Here is a 25,815-nt window from a genome sequence, read left to right as displayed (position 1 = left end):
GTTCATTGACTGTACCTGCCTGGAGAGGGGATTCTATATCAGAGAGATGCAATGAATAAATGCAAGAGCTGTTGGCTGCTTCATCTTCTCTATGTGAGGTGAGGGTTTGTCTCCTCAGACAGCTGCACTGCACTATAAATACTGCAGGAAGGACAGGAAAAGCTTTTGGAGGAGGCCAGAGCGTGGGAGCTGTGACAAACTGGGACAGGATTGTCTGAAATGCCCGGCACCTTCTGCAGCCCCACATTAGGTGTCAGTTCCATTTGCAGGGCAGATCCTGGGGCTTTGCCACTGAGGTTGCTCAGCCTCATGGAAACCTGAGGAGCTCAAGGCCCAAGGTTTGTTCATCCTGGTGTCTTCCAAACATGAGGTAAAGACCTCTTGGACCAAACCTCAGGAACGCAGGGCCGAGTGATGTGTGGGATTCTGTGCAACAGCTTTGCTGTCTGTGAAGCTCCAATTCCAAAATCCCAGCTGGGTCCTGCTCCAGCCACTCCCTCGGGTCAGCAGGAGCTGCTGCTCGTGCTTTGGGAGAACAGCACGAGATGGGAATGCTTTGACAGCCTCAATTCCTGTGGCTTTTCCACCGTTTCCTGGAATGGCCCAGCCAGGAACACACACCTGGGCTCGTTGTGGGAATGATGCTCCTGGGGTTTAGGATGTTACTGACAAAGTCAAGGCACAGGGTCAGGATTTGCACTTCCTGGGAAGGACAAGTCTGGGACGTGGTGGGAAACAGGATGGGAAAGGGACGCTCTGCCCAGTTCTCTGCATTTAGATGGAGCAGGGCCACAGGGAATTCCTGCCCTGCTTCTGCCTGGCGAGACTCAGGGCACTTCAGGAATGACCGTACAGCGGCCAATACAAGACCGGCCCTTCCTCGGCCCGGCCAAACAAAAAACGTAAAAAACCACCAAAACCAACAACAACAACAAAAAAAACCCACGAAATAAAACCACGAAATAAATATCTGTGGCAACCGCGCAGCGGGAAGCCCGGGCGCCGGCGGGCGGACAGCGCTCCGCCGCTCCCCAGCTGCAGCGAGGCCCCGGCTGGGCATCCCCGCTGTCCCGAGCGGAGCCCCCAGGTTCCCCCGGTTCTCCCCGGTCCCCGCGGGCCCCAAGATGGCGGCGGGGCCGGCGGGCGCCGCCTTTGTTGCGCGCGGGGCCGGGCGGCGGCGGCGCGTGCGCGCGGCGTGAGGGGCGTGAGGCGGCTGCGGCACCGGCCCCGGCCCTGCCCGGCCCCGGCCCCCGGCACGGCCCTGCCCCGGCCCCCGGCTCGGAGCGGCGCCCGCGTGGATGGGATGGAAGCGGGACCCTCGGGAGCAGGTACCGCCGGCGGGGATGGGGAGGTCGGAGCACTGCGCGCCGGGGAGCGCCGGGAGGGCGACGGGGGGCGAAAGGGGTGAGGGCGACGGGGGGCGGCTGTGCGGCGGGGGCCAGGGGGCCTGTACCGGGTGGGGACCGGGGCGGGGGAGCGCGGTGGAGGGGTGTGCGGAGAGGACCGCGGCGGGTGGCGATGGATGTGACGGCGGCGCGGTATGTGCGGGGGCGATGCCGGGGATCGGAGGGTGTCGGAGGCGCGCGGGGTCTGAGCAGCGGGGCTGCGGGGGGGCTGCGGGGCCGCCGGGCAGGCGCGTCCCCCGGGTGCCCCGAGAGCAGCAGCGGTGTGGGCGCTGGGGAAGGGGCGATGGAGGGACCCGCAGAAACCTCGCAGGAGGGGGCACAGGGCCGGGGTCACGTCCAGGCGCAGGTCCCTACAGCGCGGAACGAGCCGTGCTCAAGGGGCCTGTTGTGCACAAAGCAGCAGCAGCATCCCCCGAGCTTTCCAACCTTTCTCCCAGCTTCCATTCCATTCCCCCTACCTTCCACCCCCATCCATCCCCCCGGGTGCCATTCCACCCCACTCCCTGCCGTTCCCCCCGTCCCCAGCTCCCATTTCATCCCCCAGCTCCCCATCCATCCCCCAGCTCCCCGTTCCCCGAGTTCAGGGAGCGGGGCGCAGGCTGCAGCTGGCGGGAGGCCGGCGACGCCGTGTGCCGTGACAGCACGAAGCGTCTCCTCTGCCCGTGCCAGGGCATGCGCGGAGCCGGGGCCGAGCATGGCCCCGCGGTGCCGAGCTCCAGAGCCTCCCTGTACCCCCGTGTCCCCTGCCCCAACCTCCACACCCCGGCTGGGGACGCGAGCAGCTGGCAGTGCCCTTCGTGCCGGGCAGCTCCGCAGGGGTTTGGAGAGCTGTTCCCTAGGCTGTCGCATCAGCTGCTGCTTGCTCCTGTGCCTGGCCTGAGCATCGCCAACTTGCGCTGCTGAGTCGCAGAAGGATTTTGGTGCCTAAAATAAGGCAGAGGGAGGGATGGGGTGATGGAGTCGCGCGGGTCACTGTCCTGCTGAGGCATGGGGCAATGGGGATGGGGAGCTGCTGCCCTTCCGAGGGACAAGGCACGGGGATCAGCAGTCGCTGCCCTGCCACCTCTCTTGTGCTGGTTCATTTGGCACCCACCCTCCATAACACATCAGCCTGGTGAGATTTTGACATAAATCTGCTGAGTGTTTGTAAACTTCAGTCCATTCTTACGACAGGGAGATTTCTGTGTCACACTTCAAGTGTGGCACAGAAATCTCCCTGTGTCTGCGTTACCTTCTGGCTGCTGGGTGCTTTGTGTTTGGGCTGATTTATGGCCTCTGGAAGCCGTGATTTGGCGGCACCACCGCAGGCTTTGCCAGAACCTTGGGACGATAGCAGCACTGCTGCCTCAGGGCCATGCAGATAACGCCTCTGGCACCCTCCTACCCTAGCCTGAAATTATGCTCTTAAGGTGCTTTAAAATAATCTCATGTGTTGTGATGGGGATCCACTCGGTGGACAGGTTTGGGTTTCAGTCCCTGGGCCTGTGAGGGTTGCACTGGGAGTAGGGCTCAGCTGCTGCACCCTTGGGACTTTCCCCTTCTGTCCCCAAATTTTGCTGTGGGATATCTGCTCCCACCTGGGTTCACCCCTTGGGAGGGGACTCATGAATCCATGTTGTCAGAGCTGCTGTGAATCCTGCCCTGCTGTGGCACCCCTTTGCTTGTGCCAGACCTTGAGTGTGGGCTGAGCCTTGCACGCAAGCTCTGATGATGCTGTGGCTTATCAGGGCAATAAAGCAGAAACTGGCATGTGCCTGGATGTGCCCAACAAGGAGATGCTTGGAAAGGCAGCAGGAAAACCCAGGACATCTGACCCACAGGCAGCACTCAGGGAAGCACACACATACAGTGGTTTGAAAAACTAAACTTATTTTCCCACAACTTTTAGTTTATCCCTTGCGAACTTCCTAAAGTCTGTTAATCTCAACCGTTGTCTTCCTGTGCTGAACCTTGCAAAAACCCCAAAGCTGCTCCGTCTGTTGAGGCTCTTTATCTTCAGGAAACACAAAATTGCATATGCCTGGTTCTGGGACGGGATTAGGCTGAGAAACAAAGCCAGGAGAAGCACCTTGCCTGGAGACACAGCATGGACGGTTTATCTCAAAACACTCTTTGCAGCCTCTCCCTAAACCCTGGGAAGAACAAAACACAGACAAGTTATCAAGATGGCAGACGCAAGGAGGAAGCCGAATCAGGCAGAGAAGCTGCTCCTTGGGCAGGGAGATCCACGCAGAGCCACGGGCGGGTTCAGCCTCCTCTCCGGGAGCTGGTGGCACTCCGGGGCCGCGGTGGGACATGGAGAGGAGCCGGCGTCGCTTTTGTCCTGTCCCTCCGACACTGGGGGCCGCCTTTGTCTGCAGCTCTCGGCTCTGCGCGTCCCTGGCTGCTGCCTGGGCAGTGCAGGAGCAGCGGGAGACCTCACAGGGCTGGGCAGGGGGTCTCAGCCTCCGCCCAGCTCAGGCACCATTAGCAGGGACCCCAGGGTCACTGAGCAGAGTCACCCGGAGTGCTCAGCAGGGGTGCTGGCACTTGCTGTGCCAGTGTTTCTCAAACCCATCAGAGGGATGGAAAAGAGAGCTGCTGGACAGCTGAGGCCAGCTTAGCAGAGCCCTCACGGGTCAGCTCATGATTGAGCTGTGTCCACACTGCCAGCATCACCACACTGCTGGCATCACCAAGCTGCTCTCCAGAGCCAGAGCAGCTGGAGTACAGCCCCTGCGTGCAGGTGTGATGGAGTTGGCACCCTTCTTGCTGCTGTTCCTTAGACTCTGTTGCAGCACCCGCAGCTTCACCCTCTTGCTCCGCTCAGCCTGTGGGACTGCACGTCCCATGGTGTAGGGACACCCATTCGGCCAGGCAGGTTTATAGCTTGCACTTTAGGGTGTCATCTGTGATTTCCAGGTGGGAAGCACAGTGTCCTTTGCAATGGTTAGTGTGAGGATATGAAGGACTCAGCAGCTTTCAGATGACAGTCCTGTAGTAAAACGGTTTAGAGCCTGTTTTGGTTCATGAAGCCACCCCAGTGCAGTGCAGGGCAGGTCCAGAGCTTGGGCAGCTCAGCTGTGCCCTCAGCAGCCAGGTTCTGTTGCACAGACAGGTTTAAGGCTGAGGTCTGATGGCTGCAGATGGAGCCTCTGTCCCGTGTGTGCATCACCTGCTGAAACTCAGTTTGGTGTCAAACCAAAAAGCACTCACAGCTGCGTGACCCTGGCAGTGCTGAGGTCACTCGGGAAGGAACAGGCAGCGTTGACTGGCTTGGCAGAGCTGAGATGGGACTTTTTGAAGTCTGGGCTGTGTGGAATGGCGTTGGTCGCTGCTTAGAGCCAGTGGTTTTGTAGGTGTCGAGCCTGGAGATCGGGAATACCAATTGCTCGTCCACCCCAGCAGCTGCCTTTCCCACTGTTGCTGCCCCTTGCTTTGCTCCCCGACAGGGATTTCATTTCCCGGGGAACTCTGGGGTGGTTTAGGATGGAGATGTCTCAGGGTGAGGATGGACCACGCTGCCTGTCCGGTGGCATTTGTTGTGCCGCGGCCCCGTCTGCACCTTCCTGATTCCCGGCTGTATTTTGGCGGGTGGGTGTGCGGAGAGGGGCCGGCACGGACCCGCCGCCGCCGCCGCAATAAAACTCCCTTTTGTCTGGGCCCCGTTCCCGCGGCCCCTCGGCTGAATGCGGCGCTGGAGAGGATTTCAATGACATGGTAATTTCATGCCGTCCCACCGGCGGCTTCGCCCGGCGCAGGCAGCTGTTGGGCAGCGGGTCGTGTTCCCCAGCTGTTACAATAAATAACAGAAACAAAGCGTATTCCAGCGCTAATTACCTCAAACTTGCTCTCACTTCGGTGGCTCTGCCCTCGCCGCCGTCTCTGCCCGCGGTACCCGGTGCAAGGGCGTCGATGCTCCGCCGCCGGCGCGTCCCCAGGGCACGGCTTTGTGTGCGAAAGTCTGTGATTCCTCCCGGGCCGCGGAATTTCTAATGGCAGCGGATTTCATCCCGCTCACTGGCCGCATTGTGCTGCAGGAACAACACTCGCCCTGCAGCCCCCGGCCCCGGCGCCTGCATTTACATGACAAAGTGGGAGCCTGTGCAGCTTGCCATGGAGAGTCGAGGTATGCAGGAGCCAACCCCCCCATGCGGGAGCCCCACTATGTGCTGGAGCCCCCCTGTTTCCATGCACTCTGGGTAGCTTTTAACGAGGCTTCTTCTTGCTGGCTCCTTTGCTGCTGCCTGAGCTGGCTTCAGGCATGGGGTGCCTGGGGATGACAGTAGAGACGTCTGTCTGAGAAGTCCATCCGGGATTCCCTGGCAGCATCCTCTGAGCCAGGAGGAGGGTGGCTTTCATTGAGGCAAATCATGGAGGACCCTGAGTGCTCCAGGACAGGAATGTAGCATGTGAAAGGATGAGCCAAGCCTGCATGTTCAGCAAAGGGTTTTGGGGTCTATCCCACCTGGGCTGAAGCAGCCAAGGCTGCTTGAGAGCCTGGCTCACATGCTGGAGGTGCTGCCTGGGCAGCTGCTTTGGCTTGTCAGCATTCAGGTGTGTTGTGGTCACCAAAATAAAACTCTCTGAGTCAGCCCAGGGGTGAACTTGCCCATCCTCAGTGCTGGTCATGGTCCTGCCCTGGTCTTTGCAGAGCATCTCCTGTGCCATCAGGTGCTGTTCCCTCTGGCCACTCTGCCCATTTATCTTACCCTGTGTTTGCTTTATCTTCTGTGTCCAATCAAAATTCTGAACCAACTTTTGTGTTGCTGGAGGCTGGCTCCTTCCTTCAGCTATGATTCATAAGCCTAATGCAGGGTGTTATGTTCATGAAGCATCTGGGGATCCTCTGGCAAAAGGGTTTGCATGGATAAGCCTTAGTTTTGGAGTGACCAAAGCTGTGCCAAGTGTGGGATTGCTGTGGGGCAAATTGGTCACACCTCTGCAACTCCTGCCAGCCCCAAGGTGCCTTTAGCTCTTTTTGGGCACCCAAGTGCCACTGAGCAGCTCTCAAACTGTGGCTTACTGCCCTGTGTTCCCTGCATCTGTGGGGTTACCACGGGCACACGGAGTTGCGTGTGGTCCTGCTCACACACAGCTGCCAGGGTTGTGTGGGGGGTGAGATGATCCAGAGGAGGAGAAGCTGTGTGTGCTGGCCTTGATGTGGCTGCAGGAAAGGCAGCGGAGAGCTGCTGTCCCCTGACAGATCTTGCAGGTGGGCGGTATGGTTCCTTACTCAAACTCAGGGACTGGGAGGCTCCAGCAGCACTGGCAAATACCTCTTGCTTGTGAGCCATGATTTAAAAATGCATCAGCTTGCAGCCAGAGAGCTGGCCACTGCCAAGAAATGTTAATCATGTGGAGACATGACTTACACCGGGAGCAGCTCATCTGAAAATCAGTTCCTTCAAACGAGCTTCTTCGGAAGTGCAGCGCAGATGTTTTTTGCAGGCGTCTGGCAGTCACCCTGTCCTGGGGCAGCTGTGGGTGCCTGCAGGGTCTGAGCCCTGCAGTGGACTCAGGGATCCCCACCTTGCTCCAAGTCCTGTGCTGCCTTGTCTGAGGAGGTGCTGGGGCCAGGTGAGCCCCAGCTTGGGGCTCCCAGCAGATTTTGAGTCTTTTGAGCTTCTCTTGCAGGGCAGAAGCAGGTGCGGAGGTTGGCTTTAGAGAATTAATTTCTGAATCCAGCAGTTCAGCCCCTGGATGCTCACAAGAGTTTTCCCATCCCTTCAGTGTCCTGCAGCACTGGTGGCCTTCCAGGGGCAGGAAAAGTCTTGCAAAGTTTTGGTGCAAAAGTAAAAGGCAAATTTGAAGCTTAGTTTGCTGCTCTGCTGTTTTTCTGCTTCTGGTATTTTTAACCTGGAATGGAAATTTGGATTTAAAAAGATAGTGGATGGGAGAAAGGGGTGCTAAAAGCACCATGTGTTCAGGAGCTTGAATTGGAGCTGGGTTGCTGTCTGTGGGCCGACGTGGACAGTTGGCCGCGCAGATGGAGCTCTCCGAATACCCCCACACTCGATCCCCGCACCAGCCCAGCTGGCTCGGACCTCACAGTGCTTGAGGAACAAATAGAAGGTGCAGACTTGGAGGGGTGGAGATGGGCAAAATGGGAATGGGGCAGGAAGGGCAGAGCTCACCTCAGAGAGCAATGGGGTGGAATAATTCCTTGACAATATTTTAAGATACATTTGAGTCCGAGGGTGCTGTTGATTTAGAAATGCAGCTCAGTCCTGTAGCCATGTGCTGGTGCCATCCTGCATCTCCCAAACTTCATAAGTGAGTCTGTGTAATGGGAATTGTGGAAAAACTGGTATTTCCCTCTTTACAGGTCCCCACACTGCTTCAGGTGGGGATTTGGGATTGGTTTGGATTTGTTTTGGGGCTTTTTTTGTGCAAAACCCAGCAGTTCAAGGAGTTGTGTAGTGCAGATGGAATAATGCATTTCCTGTTTCTTGTGGCATCCTTCCTCCAGCAGTGAGTTGGAATTTGCTGGGGAGTGGAGGGGAAATGCATGTGTCTGTATGCCCCTGCTGACAGAGTATCCAGGGAATTGCATCCCCTTGGAAGGGGGCACCATGATGATGGAGGTCGTGCTGCTCTCCTATAGCAGGTGGCAGTGCTGGAGCCTGTGCCAAGGGAGTTGGTGGGGCCCCTGTGCCTGGCACTGCCCTTCAGCAGCTTGGCTGGCAGCAGTGCTCCCCAGATGGTGCCCAGGGAAGCTGCTTCCTGGTGTGCTGCTCTGAATTCTGCCACTGCCACCTCCTGCCAGGAGGAGGGGTAGTGGGACACCTTCCAGTTCAGGATGTGGTGATGGAGAGTGCTGTGACTCTGTGAGATCTGTCTGTCTGTCTGTCTGAGTATGGGGTCCCTGACAGCCCTCCTGACCTGTGCTCCCTTCCACAGCTGCAGGCGCATACCTGCCCCCCTTGCAGCAGGTGTTTCAAGCACCACGTCGGCCTGGGATAGGAACTGTTGGAAAGCCCATCAAGCTCCTGGCCAACTACTTTGAAGTGGACATTCCCAAGATCGATGTGTATCATTATGAAGTGGATATCAAACCCGATAAATGTCCACGCAGAGTCAACAGGTAAGGCAAGTATTAGAGGTTTGGCACTTGTTCCCTGCTTCTAGTTTCCTGGTGGAGACTCTAGAAGTGCCTGTCTCTGTCTTTGCAGTAGAAGCCATTAGGGTCACCATTATGGCAGGGGTCACAGCAGTGGCAGGGGTCATGGCACTGCATGATGCCCACAGGTGGCTGGACCCCCCAGCCATGTTTGTGCAGCCAGTGCTGCTTCCTGGCCTGGGAGCGTCAGGGGTCTGGAGCCTCAGCACAGTCCCTGTTGCTCCAAAGCAGCTGTGCTATTTTGGCAACAATCCCTGATTTAAAAATAGCAAGCCCAGACCTCAGGCCATCATGTACTTTTCTTTGTTTTTCTTTTTGATGTACTCTTCCCTGCCTGTCCCCTCCTACCCTTGCAGCCTGGGGAGCTCTGTGCCCCAGGGGCTGGTGAGCAGATGCTGCATGTGCTTTCGGCAGCGAGTCACATTGAGGCAGCTCCAGCCACTGTGTGTTCCCCTGTGCCATGTACACTCCTTCTGCCAAAGCCAGTGTACTGAGCTGTGGGACAAGGCACGTGGCTGCTTGTCCAGGGGCTTTCCTGCCCCACAGATCTCAGCTCTGCTCTCAGATGCCCTCGGGAGAGGGGCTGGGGTGGACTGGGCAGGTTGCAAAAGGTATCAGACTGTAAAGAAAGTGTCAAAACAAACCTCTCCCTTCTCTCCTCCTGCTCCTCTATCTTGCCTGTGTAGGGAAGTCGTGGAGTACATGGTGCAGCACTTCAAACCGCAGATCTTTGGTGACCGAAAACCAGTCTACGATGGGAAGAAGAACATCTACACTGTCACAGCCTTACCCATTGGGAACGAGCGGGTAAGAGAGGCAGCAAGCCCCATGGGCACTGTGACCTCCCTCCTGCCTGGGAAAGACCAGCAGAAAACGACCCCACCTCACCCCTGCAGGCATGCCATGGTCACTGTCCCTTCCGTCCTTCACCCAGGTTGACTTTGAGGTGACGATCCCGGGGGAAGGCAAGGACAGGATATTTAAAGTCTCTATAAAATGGATGGCCATCGTGAGCTGGCGCATGCTGCACGAGGCCCTGGTCAGCGGGCAGATCCCCGTCCCACTGGAGTCCGTCCAGGCGCTGGATGTTGCCATGAGGCACCTGGCTTCCATGAGGTACCTGTGCTGAGGGACACTGGGGCTGTGCCAGGGAGGGGAGGGGACTGCTGCCCTTGGCAGGCTGCTGTGGCTGAGACTGGCCTTGACAGTCATTGGAGGAGGCAGCTATGCCAGTTGTGTCCTTGGGTGCTCCTGCAAAAGAAACAGAATGCAGCTGGCAGGGCGAGTGCCAGCTCAGGGGTCCGGGGGTGCTGCCGTGGGCCCAGTGTGTGCCATTGACGTGGTTTGCCCTGGTTCACAGGTACACTCCCGTCGGCCGCTCCTTCTTCTCCCCCCCTGAAGGCTACTACCACCCCCTGGGAGGGGGCAGGGAGGTCTGGTTCGGCTTCCACCAGTCAGTCCGGCCTGCCATGTGGAAGATGATGCTCAACATCGATGGTGACATTATTTCTCATGCTGGGGAGGGCTGGGTGTATTTGGGAGGGCTGGTTGGGAGCAGAGACACATTGTGATGTCTGTCCCACAGTGTCGGCCACTGCCTTCTACAAAGCCCAGCCTGTCATCGAGTTCATGTGTGAGGTGCTGGACATCCGGAACATCGACGAGCAGCCCAAGCCCCTGACAGACTCACAGAGAGTGCGTTTCACCAAGGAGATCAAAGGTAGAGCCCCCAGGGAGCTCTGGAACCTGTCCCCTGACACTGGCTGTGGCTTGTGTCCCACCCAGCCTCTGCAGTGAGGTGGGGCTACAGGATTTGCACATTTTGAATGTCTTCTGGGGCACCACTGCCTCCCTCATGCTATTGTTGGGGTATCTGCAAGCAGGAAATTAGTTAAGGAGGCTGTTGGCAGTGTCCCGGAGAAGTTGGGCAAAGGGAATTTCTCCCATCTTCACCATGACTGTGCTGTGTCTTCCTGTCTCACATCAGGTCTGAAGGTGGAGGTGACCCACTGTGGGCAGATGAAGAGGAAATACCGTGTGTGTAACGTTACCCGACGGCCAGCCAGCCACCAGACGTAAGGCGGGTGGGCAGATGCCCTTGGAAAAACCCACACTGTTCTCCTTGTTAACAGCTGCTGGTGTCATTAGGGAGAGCTGAACAGGAAGCTTCAGTCTTTGATGGCAAAAGGAGACGTGTCTGGGGCTCTGCAGCCCTGTGCCATGTGTGGAGTGGGATGCAGGGAGATGGGAGCTCAGAGGATGCTGTGTCTGGCAGGTGGAGTGTGGCGGCGGGCGGGAGCTGACATGCCAGGAATTGTCCTACTTTTTACCTCCGGGTTTGATTTTCTTCATTCTTAAAATACTCACTGCCAGAGCAGAGACTTTGTCAGGGGCTAACATGAGTGTCTGCCTTGGAATTTTTTGTGTGTGCCTGGGAGCAAGCTGGGCCTGGGCACCCCTCAGTGTCTCCTGTGCACCTGCATCCATGGGTCTCAGCCTTGGGGCTTGGTGAGTGCAGGAGGAATGTGGCACCTCACTTATGTAGTCAGCCTGGCTCTCCTGTAATTTTGGTTCTCTACAGAATATCAGGTCAATTCTGCATTTTCATGGAGCTCTTTAGGGGCTGGGAGTAGCTGGTGCTGGCCAAGGGTGGGTATTGTACTCCAGCTGTGTCATGGCACCTTTCAGCTCTGCAGCCAGGAAGTTTGATTTTTTTCCCCCCCTGTTTCTGAAGGGAAGTGTTCTCCTCCTGCCTCCCTCTGCCCACCCTGCAACTGCTGTCCATTACCTGGAGAGGCCAGTTAGTCTTTCCCTGCAGTTCAGTTCATCTCCCAGAGGGGACACCAGGCACAGAAGCCCTTCTGAGTGCCAGTGTTGTACTTTTGTGCCCAACCATGGCATGTGTGGCAGGTCCTGCAAAAAACATCTGCCCTGATGTTTTATTTTGTTGTATGGCAGCTCAGGGTGGGAGCTTGGCAGCTCCCTTTTCCCAGCCACACTACATAGTGCCTGAGGTCTGGAAGTATCTGTTCTGAGTAGGTGCATCCCTTGTGTCCTGCCTCTGCCAGGTTCCCGCTGCAGCTGGAGAGTGGTCAAACAGTGGAGTGCACAGTGGCTCAGTACTTCAAGCAGAAATACAACCTGCAGCTGAAATACCCTCACCTGCCCTGTCTCCAGGTTGGCCAGGAACAGAAACACACGTACCTTCCCTTGGAGGTGAGTGTTGGCACCTGTGGTTTGGGTCTGTGCTCCACTGTGGTCCCCTCGGGTCTTACCTGTCCCCAACACATGGCTGCTGTCTGTCCCCTCCCTGTGCAGGTGTGTAACATCGTGGCAGGCCAGCGGTGTATCAAGAAGCTCACGGACAATCAAACCTCAACCATGATAAAAGCAACAGCCAGGTCTGCCCCAGACAGGCAGGAGGAGATCAGTCGCCTGGTACGTGACACAAGTCCCTGGGGGGGCAGGGCTGGGGCTTGGCACCAATGGCAGGTTATGGCATCGTATCCATGGTGGACTTTGCCATGGTCCTGCTCCTCAGCTGCTCTGTGGTGGAAAGCTGTGACCTGCTGAGGAGGTGTTGGTGAGGTTAATGGTGGGTTTTATCCCTCTCTTCCCACAGAGGTGCCTGTGTGTATGTAATGGACAGTGGCACAGGTGAGCCCGGCTCAAACAGACCACACAAATGGTTAGGGACATTTGGTATTCCTTCTGGGACTCTTGATAAGTTTCTTGCTAGTCTGAACCATCCTGTTGAAGTCTTAAATCTCAGGAGCAGGCTGTGCTGTTAGTTGTATTGGTTAGTGTGTTTCAAAATCAGTTATCTGTGGGTTAGTTTGCAGGAGAGGGTTTGGGCCTCAGTGTTGATCTCTTGACCTCCCCTGTCAGAGGTGCTCCATCTGCAGCTCTGTGGAGAATAGGGCTTCAGGTGTCCATATTTCCTGGCCAGCTGCAGATGCTTGGGATAGAGCAGATGGTCTAACTCCCTCCCATGGCCCTTCCTTCCCTCTGCAGATGAAGAATGCCAGCTACAACCTGGATCCATACATTCAGGAGTTTGGGATCAAGGTGAAGGATGATATGACGGAGGTGACAGGACGGGTCCTGCCAGCTCCCATCCTACAGTATGGAGGCCGGGTAAGTGGGGCTGCCTGGGATGGGCTGCACTGTGCAGGGAGATGTTGTCAGCACCTGGAAACACTGCTTCTGAGCAAAAGTTGTTAGAGCTGGAATGTTTTATCAAAGTGCCTTGGCTTTGAGTTTTTTGCAATGTAACTGGTTCTGAAAGTTGTAGCCAAGAGTCATTGGTGATGAGATGAAGAGGAGAGGGGTGCTCAGCATAGGGCAGCTCGGGTGAATTTTCTGTCACCGCTGAGGAGCTGAGGCTGTGGATTGCCCATTGGCAGGGAGTCAGCTCCAGCTCCAGCACTGGGACAGGGAGCACAGCCCCGGCCCATGCAGGGGCTCTGGGGCTGCGGGGCTGGGCAGGCTGTGGCTGTGCTCTGACCCTCTGTTTGCCTTGCAGAACCGGGCCATTGCAACTCCCAACCAGGGCGTGTGGGACATGCGAGGGAAGCAGTTCTACAACGGCATTGAGATCAAAGTCTGGGCCATTGCCTGCTTTGCCCCGCAGAAGCAGTGTCGAGAGGAGGTGCTGAAGTAAGGAAAGGGGCAGCCCATGTGGGAGGGGGAAGCCAGAGGGACAGTGGCTCCAGAGCCACACTGCTGCTCGCAGCTGGGGACTGGGGGTCTGGCATCACCACTGCTGGAGCTGCAGGGAGCTCCACTGCTTGTGGTACCAATCTGACATGGGGTGTCCAGTTCCTGTTGCTTTTGGTTTACCCAGAGAGCCTGTTTGTCACAGCTGGAAATGGTCCCTAAGCCATCACAAAGCTGCCAGGTTGGAGTGAGTACTTGTGAGTTGAGCCTGTGAAGTCAGGCTCTCCTCAATCTACTCTTTGCATCAGGGAGCTGCAGTATTGGGAGATGAAACTGCCAGCTTTAAAGCTGTATTGAACTCTTCTAGTCTGAATCTCTGCAGAGAAAAGAGGTTCTGAGGATTAAGTTTCCCCAATAATCTGAAATTATGTAATTCATGTGGGAAGCATCCTAACTTCCCATGAGTTATTACAGAGAAGTTTTGGGCTTTCTGAAAAGCTTTGGTAGTTTAGAGAATATGTTTCTCTAGCAAAGTGACACAGAGCAGGAACAGTTTATTTGATTTAGGGAAATGGTCACTTTGTTTTTGGATTCTTCTGGGGCCTTAGGTTTCTCCTGACTGAGAGTGGATGCACTGAAGTGAGCACTTTGTGTGTCTCTTTTGGGTGTTCGGCATGGTCAGTGTTTGGGGTTTGGAAGAGCTCGGAGTGTCCACGTCTGCAGTACCTGGGTGCAGGTGGGAGTGACACTGCACTCCTCCCATGATCCCTTTGCAGCAGAGCTGTGAGCCCTGTGTTCCCTCTGGGTCTCGCCACATCAGATCAATCCTTGGCATTCCAAAAATCCAGAGTGTGGCTGAATTGTGGTAAGTGCAGGCTGGCATCAGCTTTGCAGTCACCTGGAAAGCAGCTGTTGCAGGCAGCAGGTTTGTTCCCCACTGCTCCAGCTTTCAAAGGGAGAAGGGCTCAACTCTGTTGCATTAGGAGGAGTCAGTACGTGGGTAAGAGGGCACTGAGAGGGGACAGTTCAGCGCTGTCATGTGCTGGTCTTGCATTTCCTGTGCCATGCATGTGCTGGGTGCCCTAGAGCCACCAATAGGTGATGTGATGGCCCTGTCTCTGTGCTGTGCTGCAGCACTCGGCCGTGGGGCTCAGTGGCACAGCTGGTGTGCAGAAGGGCTCAAGGCTCACAGCTTCTCCTCCCGGCACAGGAACTTCACAGACCAGCTGCGCAAGATCTCCAAGGACGCCGGGATGCCGATCCAGGGCCAGCCCTGCTTCTGCAAGTACGCCCAGGGTGCAGACAGCGTGGAGCCCATGTTCCGACACCTCAAGAACACCTATTCAGGGCTTCAGCTCATCATTGTCATCCTGCCAGGGAAGACGCCGGTGTACGGTGCGTCTGGGGCGAGCACACAGAGAAGGGCTTTGGGCTGGCTCAGCAGGGCTGCCTTCTGCAGGGCTGTCTCTCCCCATTCCTGAGGGTGCTGCTGGAAGTGGTGCAGGGCTGATTGCCCTGTGCTCACCGGCTTCCTCTGCCCACAGCCGAAGTGAAGCGTGTTGGGGACACTCTCCTGGGAATGGCAACACAGTGCGTCCAGGTCAAGAATGTGGTGAAAACCTCCCCACAGACCCTTTCCAACCTCTGCCTCAAGATCAACGTCAAGCTTGGCGGGATCAACAACATCCTTGTGCCTCACCAGCGGTTCGTATGGCCACTGCCTCTCATAGTTTTGGGATGGTAGCCCAAGTCCCTCGTGGTGCTGCCTGCCTGGTTTACATGGTGAAGAGGGGGTCTTCATAAAGCAGCTCTTTGAAATGGGGATTTGTAACTTGTTTCACCTCATTGATAATGAGGTGTTGATGTGTTCAGGCCAGAGTTGGAGGTCAGGAGATATCCTTGGTATCATCTGCTCATCTCCATTGGGTTGAACATCACCCGGAGATAGCTCCAAAAACTGACTACTTGTGTTCTCTCCTCTTCCACCAGTTCTGCCGTGTTTCAGCAGCCAGTGATCTTCCTCGGAGCTGATGTCACTCACCCGCCAGCAGGAGATGGGAAGAAACCCTCCATAACGGCTGTAAGTTCACAGCTTGGTGCCCAAAACCTGTGCAGGATGTAGCTGGAACGGGATTCACATGTCCGTGTGTTACTGCTGTCCCCATGATAACACTTCTCAGGGTGGGCCCGTACCCTGTCAGGTGATTTTATCTGAGTCCTGGGAAGTTTCCTCCAAATCCCTTCCTGCCTCTGAGTGCAGAGAAGCTGCAGTTTCTGGGAGCTGCAGGGAGACTGGCAGCTGCCACCAGATGGGGCTCGTGGTGTGCTGGCCCCGAGCGTGGCTCTGAGAGTTGCGGGTGCTTGGTGCTGCTTGGAGTGATTCTGGGGCATCCCTGTCCAGCTGCAGCCCTTCAGGGATCTTCCCCCTGCTGGAGAGCTGGGGTTTGAGACATGGAGGAAACTGGGGTGACTGGGCTTCTGAGCCCTTTTTGCAGGAGGATTTGCCTTTTTCTCAAATGAAAAATGAGCATCCATGGAGCGAAGTGCTGCTCTGTGCCAGCAGGGCCAGGGCCAGCTTGTGCCCTCCATTGGGCTGGGAGACACTGCCCTGTGCTCGTTGCCATGCAGCATAAGCACGTCAGCATTTTCCTATTAAGTTCTTAACTTTCCAGGACTCAGAGCTCAGGTTTTCCTTGGCATGCAAATGCGTCTTTGGAGGAGTGTTTTTTTCTTAATTAGAAGGGGTTGGGAAAGGCTTTGGGCTGTTTGCTGTAGGTGTGGGTGGGACAGAACAGTCTGTTTCCTGGCGGCAGAGCTTCCCCTCTGAAAATATCTTTTGTGGTTTGTGCAGGACCATTGGGACTTTTTTCTTAATTTTTGTGAAAGCTTTTATGAAGCTGCAGGGGAGGAGGAGGGTAGAGCCATTGAAGTAACTTGACCATTCCTTGGTGTGTTGCTGGTTGAACAATAGCAGTGGGTCTGTGGCTGAAACTAAAGAAACAGTTTCTATTGTACACATTGGCTCTGGTGGGGGAGCCCCAACCCCAGAGCTCAGTTTGCAAAGTGAAAGTGAAACTGTTGGGGAGGGCAGGGGCAGCAGATTCACACTGCTCAGGATGTGGAGTCTGTGGTGCTTCCCCTCTGCTCAGGGAACGTGGGGCACACGGCGCAGTCACTGCTTAGTGTGGGGAAGGAGGCAGCTGGGTGTTTGTTCCCCAACATGGGCCAGCACTTGATTCACATTGTGCCCCCAGCTCTGTGTCACAGCCAAGCCCAGCTGCCCCTGAGCTGTTGCTCTGACGTGTCTGAGGTCTGCCTGCACTGCAGTGGGAACTCCCTGCTCAATGGCTGCCATACAGTGACTTGACCTACCACATCCTTGGGCAACCCATGGCTGTCTGGAGCAGTCCTTGGTTGTCTTGGGCAGCCCCACTCCCTCTCACTGCCAGGCAGAAGTGAAGCATGGGCAGAGCAGCAGCAGTCCCCCACAGCCACGGCATTCAGTAGCACCCACCAAAGTTGTCTCACTGGAAATTCCCACAAATGTTTAAAAGGGCATGGCAGAGGGTGACGTCAGGAGGTGGCCATGACCAGGGATGTCCCTTTTGGGCACTGATGGCCTGAACAGTATTTGCTGTCCCATCTGATCTGTGAGTTCAGGTGCTCTGCCCATGGCCAGCTGTTCGTGTGGGAGCTGGGAATGTCCCACATCCCCTCTGTCCTTCCTGGTGTAAGACATGGCCTGGCCTGTCTGTCGCTGCAGGTTGTGGGCAGCATGGACGCCCACCCGAGCCGGTACTGTGCCACGGTGCGTGTGCAGCGTCCTCGCCAAGAGATCATTGAGGACTTGTCCTACATGGTGAGGGAGCTCCTCATCCAGTTCTACAAATCCACACGCTTCAAACCCACCAGGATCATCTTCTACCGTGATGGTGTTCCTGAGGGGCAGCTCCCACAGGTGAGGAACCCCCAGATCCCCGTTGGCCAGTGGGGCTGCCCCAGCTCCCATGAGGTTCCTTAAGGATGCTCAGGGACAGCTGGGTGCTGGTGTGTCCCCTCATTCTGTGTGCCCTTGTCTTTCCAGATCCTTCACTATGAGCTCCTGGCAATCCGAGACGCCTGCATCAAACTGGAGAAGGATTACCAGCCTGGCATCACCTACATCGTCGTCCAGAAGAGGCATCACACCCGTCTCTTCTGTGCAGACAAGAACGAGAGGGTGAGTGCTGCAGGGTGCCAGGGCTGGAGGCGGCTGATTCATCCCTGTCTGATGGAAGAGCCAGCCCTGGCTTTCCGAGGGGAAATCTCACCACTGGCAGGGAGAGCTTGTTCTGAATGAAACGTGCTGCTCAGTGGACTCCTACAGCCACATGGATTAGTCTGCTTCTAGAAGCTCAGCCAGCTGTTTGCTGTTATTATGAGTTACTGGGTGCTGATGATCCTGGTGACTCTTGAAATAGCCTCTGTCAGCTTGAAAACATCTGTTGTTTTGGTGATAGCTGGAGTTGCTGACGTGACAGTCTAAATAACCCCTTGCTTGCTCACAGCTTGTTCATGTGTGCTGTGTAGTAACATTGATTGCTGTCACTGTTCCTAGATTTCATCTGAATTTAATGATCACATTGAGTCTAACCAGACTGCTGCACATGAGCAGGAAGATTTAATCTTGGGAACTAAGGACAGTTTTTGATGAGGATATAAAAGCCCCAGTATCTTGTGGCATACTCCAGCACATGCTCTACAGAGATCCCTGGCATTTTCCTCATCTCTGTAGTAGGATGGACCCCTGCCCAGCCCTTACCCTGCTGCTCTCTTTCCCATGCTGTTGGCTATGTCATGCTTGGTGTTGATGCCTGCAAAAAATACCAGCAGGCCTATTTGGGCAGGGAGCAGAGTAGGATGAGCTGCTTCTGTCCCCCCTGAATGGGCACTTGGAGACCATCTCTACATCTCAAAGGGAGATGGGGACCCTCTACCATGGTCCTGGGACACGGCAGCTGTGTTAAAGACAGTGCTCTTGGCAACTGGAAATAACCAAACTCTGCAGTGCTTGAATCTCTTTCTGTTCCCTGCAGATTGGAAAGAGTGGGAACATCCCAGCAGGAACAACAGTGGATACCAATATCACCCACCCCTTTGAGTTTGACTTCTACCTGTGCAGTCATGCAGGCATTCAGGTACCGTGCTCCAGTGCGGGCTCTTGGGATGCTGCTGGGTTTTTGGCTGCTGTTGCAGATTGTCCTCATGCATTTGTCTTGGCCTTGTCAACAGCCAGGATTTGAGGATAGTTGGATCCGAGCTGCCACTGCGGTGGTTTGGCAAGCAGGTGCAGGGTCTGTGCTGCTACTGCATTGTGTGGCACGTACTCGCTTTCTCTCCTGGAGCCAAGGGTCTCTCCTAAGAGATTTTCCTCCTTCAGAGCAGCCAATTCAGCAGCTTGTCAGCTGGTGTCTGAGCGTGCCGGGCTCGCTGGGGCGCCCGCTCATCAGCAGGGACCTGCTGTCTGGCCGTGGGCGGGAGAGCCAGGCCAGCCGTCCCTGCCTGCTCTGCAGCTGCCTGGCTGCAGGCAGCCAAGATTAGTCAGAAACCGGACTGGAAAAACTGCACTCGTGTAATCTGCAACTGCTTCCAGAAGGGAGACTGCTTGGCTTCCCCTCCCCTGCGCAGACAGCAGGAGCTGGCCCGGGTCGGTGGGGATGCAGTGGGAGATGCAGTGAGCTGTGTGGCACAGAGGGAACAGGCACCAGGCAGCAGCGTTAGTACTGCTTTGCACCTCGGTGCTAAGGGCTTTCCTGCCTCGCTGCCATGTAGGGTTCTCACAGCAGGGAAGCACAGGCATCCCTCCTGCCTAGGCTGGCTGACAGATCATTTAGATCAGGGAGGGGCTGATGGGGATGCGAGGGAGCTGCGTGCAGGTGCAAGCAGCATCTCTCACACCGGCCCCCTCCTTCCCAGGGCACGAGCCGGCCGTCCCACTACTACGTGCTCTGGGATGACAACCGGTTCACGGCGGACGAGCTGCAGATCCTCACGTACCAGCTGTGCCACACCTACGTGCGCTGCACCCGCTCCGTCTCCATCCCAGCCCCAGCCTATTACGCCCGGCTGGTGGCTTTCCGGGCACGGTACCACCTCGTGGATAAGGAGCATGACAGGTGAGGGGCACAGCCTGTGACCATGGGGGGGCAGAGCCAGGCATGGGCAGGAGACCTTGATGTTTTAAAGTGCTTGTGTCTGACAGTGCTGCAGCAGAGCCTGTCTAGGGGAAGACCTTCATGTAGCTGCATCCTTTTAAGGCTCAGCACAGCGGGAATGGGGATAAAGGAGAGTTAAATCCTACCCTGAGCTCATCCCAGGCTTGTGGGAGCATTCCTGGGGTGTCTGAGCATTTCCAGTTGCCTCAAGGTGCTGGAATCTGCAGTACAGGCACGGTCACCAGCATGCACAGCATCCCTGTGCACTGCAGTGAGGTGACTTCCTGTGCTGCCAGCACTCAGCTGATCCCCATCTCCGGGGGAGTTTCTCAGTGTTCCTGGGGGCAAAATATGAAATAATTACGCAGTGATTTCCTTGATTTTCAGTGGCGAGGGCAGCCATATATCTGGACAGAGCAACGGCAGAGACCCCCAGGCCTTGGCGAAGGCTGTGCAGGTTCATCAGGACACTTTACGTACCATGTACTTTGCTTGAAAGCCTAACTTTTGTTACCTCACTCAAGAAAGCTTTCAGATTTGTAGGAGCCATACAAAAAAGGAAGCATTGGGACACCTTGTTTTTTTTTCCAATGAGAAATCACTGCAGGGCAGGCAGTGTCGACTTGAGGCAGGAGACCAGCACCATGGGACAGAACGATCCAACACCTTTGTAGGATTGGAAGAGACTGATGATGATGATGATTATTTTTTTAATTTTTTCTGGCTTTGCAAAATTTTGACCTGACCAAACACATGAAGGCATTCAAGGGAAGGGATAAAACTCCCGGGAGGCGGAAGCAGGTTTTCATTTTTAAGATGCAATACTAGAGACTCCTGACTGTGAACTGGCGGCTTTGGTCCTCCGTTGCCCACCAGGCGCTGGTAGGTATTTTTTGTGGGGGTTGGGGGAGGGGATTTTTAGAGCCTTAAAACAGAAGACTAGATTTATAAAACTAATATTTTAGATTATGAGATGCTTTAATGGGTTGAGGGAAAAAAAAAAACAAACAAAACAACTAGTTTATAGGAGAATTGTAACACTAACAGTTCCCCGCCCCCGAGTAATTCCCCCCAGATAATGTAAGGCACCCTAGCACTTAGCTCAGAACTGAAAACTGTCTTCCTCGTGTTACAAGCTAGTCAGCTGCTGCCGCTCAAAGCAACAGTCACAGACTTTTCCATGGGTGAGTGCCTTACTATGATGCTGCAAAATTTCAATGTTTTTAATCTTGTAAGGAAACTAGTAATCTTGTCTTGATGGTGGTCCATATTTCCATCAGAAGGAGTTAATTTCTATGGTCCTCAGTTGCAGTTTGTGTCAGATCACGACCTCACGGTGGTTAAACCCCATTGAAAGATGTGCACTTTCATACAGGACACGTTTAATGGCTGCTGACCCATTTTTGTTTCCAATGTACTACTTGTTATTTAAAACTGTTTCTGACAAATGGGGGCATCTCCATCCCATTAGGACAGAATGCGCTATCCATGTTTTTCTTTCTTTTATTTCCACCCCCCCTAATTTTTATGATGGACACCGGGATTTTTTTACTAAACATTATTTTTATACGATATTGAGTCTGTTGCCAAAATCCACAAGTCATTAACATTCTCAGAGTTTACATCCCCACACTTCCTGAGGCTGTGTACTCACACCTCAGCTCTCCAACATTTCTGTCCAATGAGTGCTGCAGCCTGTGCTGTGCCGGGTGCTCCACAGTGCCCATTGCCTGTGTGTGTTTGGCACGTGTCTGCCTGGGCCGGCTGCTTTCCCACCTACCACACACCCACCTCCAGCACCTCCAGGCTCTCACCCTCTCTGCTGCTAGGTTTTGCTGCTCTTTGTGTCATGGTATCACTGCTCTCATGCCCAGGGTTTTTATTCTGAAAGCACACCAGTTTGTTCCTTAGAAAGATGAAATCCCTGTTGTTGTCAGGGGGGAAACTCCTGATTTGTGCTTGTTCCAGGAAAACAGCCTTTTTCCTCACAGGAACCTGGTCACTGCTTTTCAGACCCGTTTTGCTGCACAGTGACCGTACGCACGGCGGCGGGGCCGTGGTGGCAGCTCAGTACCAATATCATCCGGGCACATTTATCTGGGTTTTTCTCTATGAAAGTGTTCACAGCGCTTCCTTCAAGGGACAAACGAGGCGCACGCTCCTGCCACGTTCTGAGGGGAAGAGCTCTGGTATCATTTTCCTGCCGAACGCGTTTCCCAGGCGGCCCCACGCGAGCGCTGCCCCTGGCCCGCGCGCGGACAGAAGCACATCTACACCTCTTTGGTTTGTACTTTCTGACGTTGAAACTTGCCTTGCCTTCGTGAAAACCACACCGGTCATGTTGGCCCATTGAGCTGTCCTAATCCCGGGAATTCACTCTTCCCGTTTTCTTTTGGGGCAACGTGTTTGTGAACAGTGACAACATCACTATGCTATGCAAACTAAGTGCTGAGCCCACTGATGTCACATTTGGTGAAGATCCTACGTTTAGCACAGTCCTGTTTTCCTCAAGACCACACTGTTTGGTTCATATCCTCCTTTGCACCTTGTGTCAACCTCCACTGCTGTATATCCTCAAGGTGACGGGGAGGAGACCAGGACCTCTATCCGTGGTCAGTAGGTAGGGAACTCTTAGGAAGGCTTTTAGAGCGTAGGGAACACATCAACACTAAGTGTCAACATGAGAAGCCTACATTCCTCTACACAAGTGCCTGCATAGTGACACCAATCAGCACCTCCATCTCATCCTCCGAACTCTGACTTATGTTCATTGAAAGCAAAACAATCTCAGAGGGGCTGTTCCCGCTCACCTGGTGTTAGAAAGCTCCTCATTAAGAATAAAATCGGGGTCAAGGTCAAGGTTCTCTCTGCAAATCAGTTTGTTCACCAGCATTACACCGGAACGCGCCTGGCTGCTGCTCTGCAGTGAGGGGCAAAGGTATTTTGGTTCCTCGTTTTAATTTTAGTGTTTTAGTTGGGTCTAGAATTCTGAAATGTCTTTTAGTAGCTGTGGCATAGCACGTGCCATTTTTAACCATTTGAAAAGAGATAGTGTGGGCATTTACAGAAACAGCTTGTTGCTCTGTAACAATTTTTTTTAACCTTGAGACTTGAAATGTAAAATGGACCTTTAAGATTTGCACTCATTTGTAAGGTGGCTGTTCATAGAAAACTATGAATGAAGACTTGCTGATGTAGCACCTACTTTTAACAGCAATTTTAACTACACAAAAGCTTCACAGCTTCTGAAACTCTCAGCTGTTGACTTGCAGATCGTGTTCTGCCCTTATTTCACCCTCTGCGTTGGGTTTTCATGGTTTTGGATAAACAAAAAAGCCAAACTCAGTAGCTGCTGTGCCCTTTAAGCCCTGTTTCCACTTTGAAGAAGTTTAGAGAGGTTGGAGTGACCCGCATGTTTTCTATACCGGACTATGCACCGTACCCTCTCCGCGCTCCGGCATCAGCATTTCTCCCCCTCTCTTCTCTGAGATGCAAACGAGTAGCTGCATGTTGAGGTGCGTTTTGCTGCCTGTAGCAGATAGGTGTTACCCCAGGTACATATCAGGATCTGTAGTTAGCCACAAACCCCACACGGGCATCCCAATCAGCTCCGAGTCTCTGCCTTCTCCAGTGCGCCTGGAAGCGTTGCTGAGTGCATGCAGTTGTGTGGGAAGAGGAGTAGCTTTCATTTACCTGTAGAATGCTATTGTTTCCTTTATCTCATATCTGAGCAGAACGGGGTGGAAGAGCTGCTCTGCCCTCTCCCCACAGCTTCCAGGGCAGTCGGGGTGTTCTGGGATCGCACACGATGTCTCAAACAGCCCAAGCATCCAGTGTTGCCTCGCGGAAGGTTTTCTTCTTGGAAAATCAGTGTGAAATAAAAGAATGTGATTGTTTCAGGAAGGGAAGCCAGACAGCAGGAGAGCAATAAACAAGTGAAATTCTTATCTTGCCTGAGTGATTTGCACTTCAATAGTTGTGAAAGAAAATTTCCAGGACTCCAGTGCTTTTGTGTTTGATTTCCAGCCCCTTTCGTACCTCCTTTCTATGAGCAAGTGTGGAACTGTACATAGGGTGTTTACAGGACGCTCCGTTTGGGTTGTTATTTTTCTTGTGGGTTTTTTTTGCTCTAGCTTGAACTCTGTATGGTCCATTTGTTAAATAGCCGTGAACACTTGATGTACAGTACTTACTAAACAAGCAGCAGCACAAAACTTATTTTATTAAGAAAATATGGCTTATATTTTAAAGGTTGAATATCAATTTTTTTTTTTGTATGTGTGGAATTAAGACTGGTGAAGAGTTACAAAATCCTTGGATTAGGCCAAAAGAAAATACTGTAAGATCCTAACCACCTCTTTATTAAAGAAAGCAGTATGATTAAAGAGCTCCAGAACATTGTATTTATATTGGATTTGATTTAATTGCCTTTGTGGATTTTTTTTTTTGCCTTGGTCCTGATTTTTGCTTGCAACTTCGACTTTGCAGTCCCAAGTGTCTGTTACCCTGTAACTGTTGGCAGAAGACCTAAATAAAAGCAATGTGAATATGTCGGGGTGACACTCCTGAGTCACATTGGTGGGGAAGGGACATGCGCATCCCAGCCATTCCCTCGGGAAAGGCTGGGGGACAAACAGGGAAACGCTGACTGGAGCTGAATTGCATCAGACACTGCAGAGGATCCAGCACCCCTCACTGTCCAGATCTCAGTTCAATGAGAGAAACACTTAAGCAAATGCATGCTTAAAACTTCTGTGAATACAGTACAATTCCACGTTTTATTAAAATGTCACCTGAGAACTGACTGATTTCAGGCTCCTGGGTTATTAGATAACAGAAATGTTCATCAAAATCTGCTGTTCCTCCAGCCTCACTGAGTGCTTCAGGGACTCTTGGCTCTGAGGTGCTTTAAGGACAGATTTCAGACTCCTTTTGGATTGAGGTTAAACTTGATCCTCTGGGTTTCTGCACTGCCTCATCTTTTGCATTTCCCATCATGTTTTACATTTCCCAGCTTTGCAAATCTCCTAGTGTTCTCCGATGCCAGCAGCCTATGGTTGTTTTAGGGTCCAGAACTGAAGGCTGTTTGCCATCCTCCGAGTTCCTTGTGGGAGTTCTTTGTTTTAGCTTACAAAGATGCAGGGGCAGACCTTAAGCCAATGAATGATTTAGCAGTTGAGCTGTAACTAGGTTTTTGAATAATGCCAAGGAATTTTAAGGAAGTGCTTGCTAATGGCATGCAGGCACTTGTCAGTTAATTTACCTAACTGCAGCACCAGAAAGTTCTGTCCCGAGCTGGGCACCTGTGCAGGTCCTACACACATCCAGCTGTTTGGTGGGTTTTATCACCTATTTTAAATAATTCCTACTACATAACAGAATCTACAGCAGTTTTAAAGGGGCTTTTTCTATGTGAGGTACAACAGCAAATCGTGCCTTGTGCAGCTAGGTCTGGAGTCCTGGAAAACAGGTCAGAAAACTGGTTTCAAGTGTTAGATTAGCATTTGAGCCCCAGCCCTGGTGCTGATTACAGTGCCCGAGCTGTGGGACCAGATGTGGTGCCCCTGAGGGATGTGTGTTTGCAGAGATGCCTCTCCCATGTATCTCCTTCATCCTGGAGATCACATTTCCCACTCCCCATTTCAGTTAAGGAAATATTCTAGTAGGTTACCTTTAATTTGCATGGGTTTAAAATCTTTACTGTGGCACTTACCTGAAAACTAAATTTATGCTTTTAAAGACTAATTCAGCTGGGACTCTTCAGGATGGTTATTCTTAATAATGACCCTAACATTTGGTTTATGGATCTTTAACTTCTGTTAGCCTAAAATTCCAGTTCTTCAGTACCTTCCCAGTTTCCCAGGGGAAGAGCCCCTCTCACTACCAGAAAAAGTGACATTGTTTCTTCACAATGAGTAGCTGGTTCAAACCCACTTGGAAAAGTCCCAATATACTGTCTTTACCAAAAAAAAAAAAAAAAAAAAATCTTTTGAGGGCAGAGGAAATAAAGGTGTCACTGCCTGACCCAGCACTGAGCCTGTTGCATCTGTCACATTCTAATCTCTTCCCCACATGCCATTTGCTCCTTTCACCCCTCTGCTTGTTTGGTGCCAGTTTGTGTAAAATATCCCTAACACAGCGGTACTAAACATTGCTAAAAAGTCTCAAAAAATGAGGACAGGGCAAGCATAAGCTCTGAATTTATGTTGATACAGTGAATCATCAAATCATGAATCATGGAATATCCTTAAACTGGAAGGGATCCACAGGGATCATCCAGCCCCATGCCTGGCCCTGCACAAACACTCCAGCAATCCCACCCTGTGCAGAGAGCGTTGTCCAAACGCTCCTGGAGCTCTGGCAGGGTCGGGGCCGTGGCCACCCCCGGGGAGCCCGTTCAGGGCCCGAGCACCCTCTGGCTCCCGCAGCTGTCGCAGCCGGACTCGTCCCGCGT

General features: G+C 53.6%; 1 protein-coding gene across 1 annotated transcript; it reads left to right on the top strand.

Annotated features, from left to right (window-relative positions):
- Positions 1–1,208: 1,208 nt before the first annotated feature.
- LOC132338701 (protein argonaute-1) lies at positions 1,209–23,910 on the top strand. The gene is made up of 19 exons (XM_059868488.1): positions 1,209–1,328; positions 8,289–8,472; positions 9,195–9,315; positions 9,443–9,628; positions 9,873–10,005; positions 10,094–10,228; positions 10,496–10,583; positions 11,577–11,724; positions 11,827–11,946; positions 12,523–12,645; positions 13,034–13,167; positions 14,378–14,562; positions 14,712–14,871; positions 15,157–15,247; positions 16,931–17,125; positions 17,252–17,386; positions 18,243–18,344; positions 19,123–19,322; positions 19,749–23,910. Exons 1-19 carry the CDS (start codon positions 1,304–1,306, stop codon positions 19,855–19,857), a joined length of 2,574 nt encoding a protein of 857 aa, XP_059724471.1. The 5' UTR covers positions 1,209–1,303; the 3' UTR covers positions 19,858–23,910.
- Positions 23,911–25,815: the final 1,905 nt, after the last annotated feature.

This window comes from Haemorhous mexicanus, chromosome 27 (assembly GCF_027477595.1).
Source record: "Haemorhous mexicanus isolate bHaeMex1 chromosome 27, bHaeMex1.pri, whole genome shotgun sequence".
NCBI classification, from domain to species: Eukaryota; Metazoa; Chordata; class Aves; order Passeriformes; family Fringillidae; genus Haemorhous; species Haemorhous mexicanus.
Note: the sequence above shows the minus strand (reverse complement) of the source record. Positions and strands in the feature narration are given on the sequence as shown.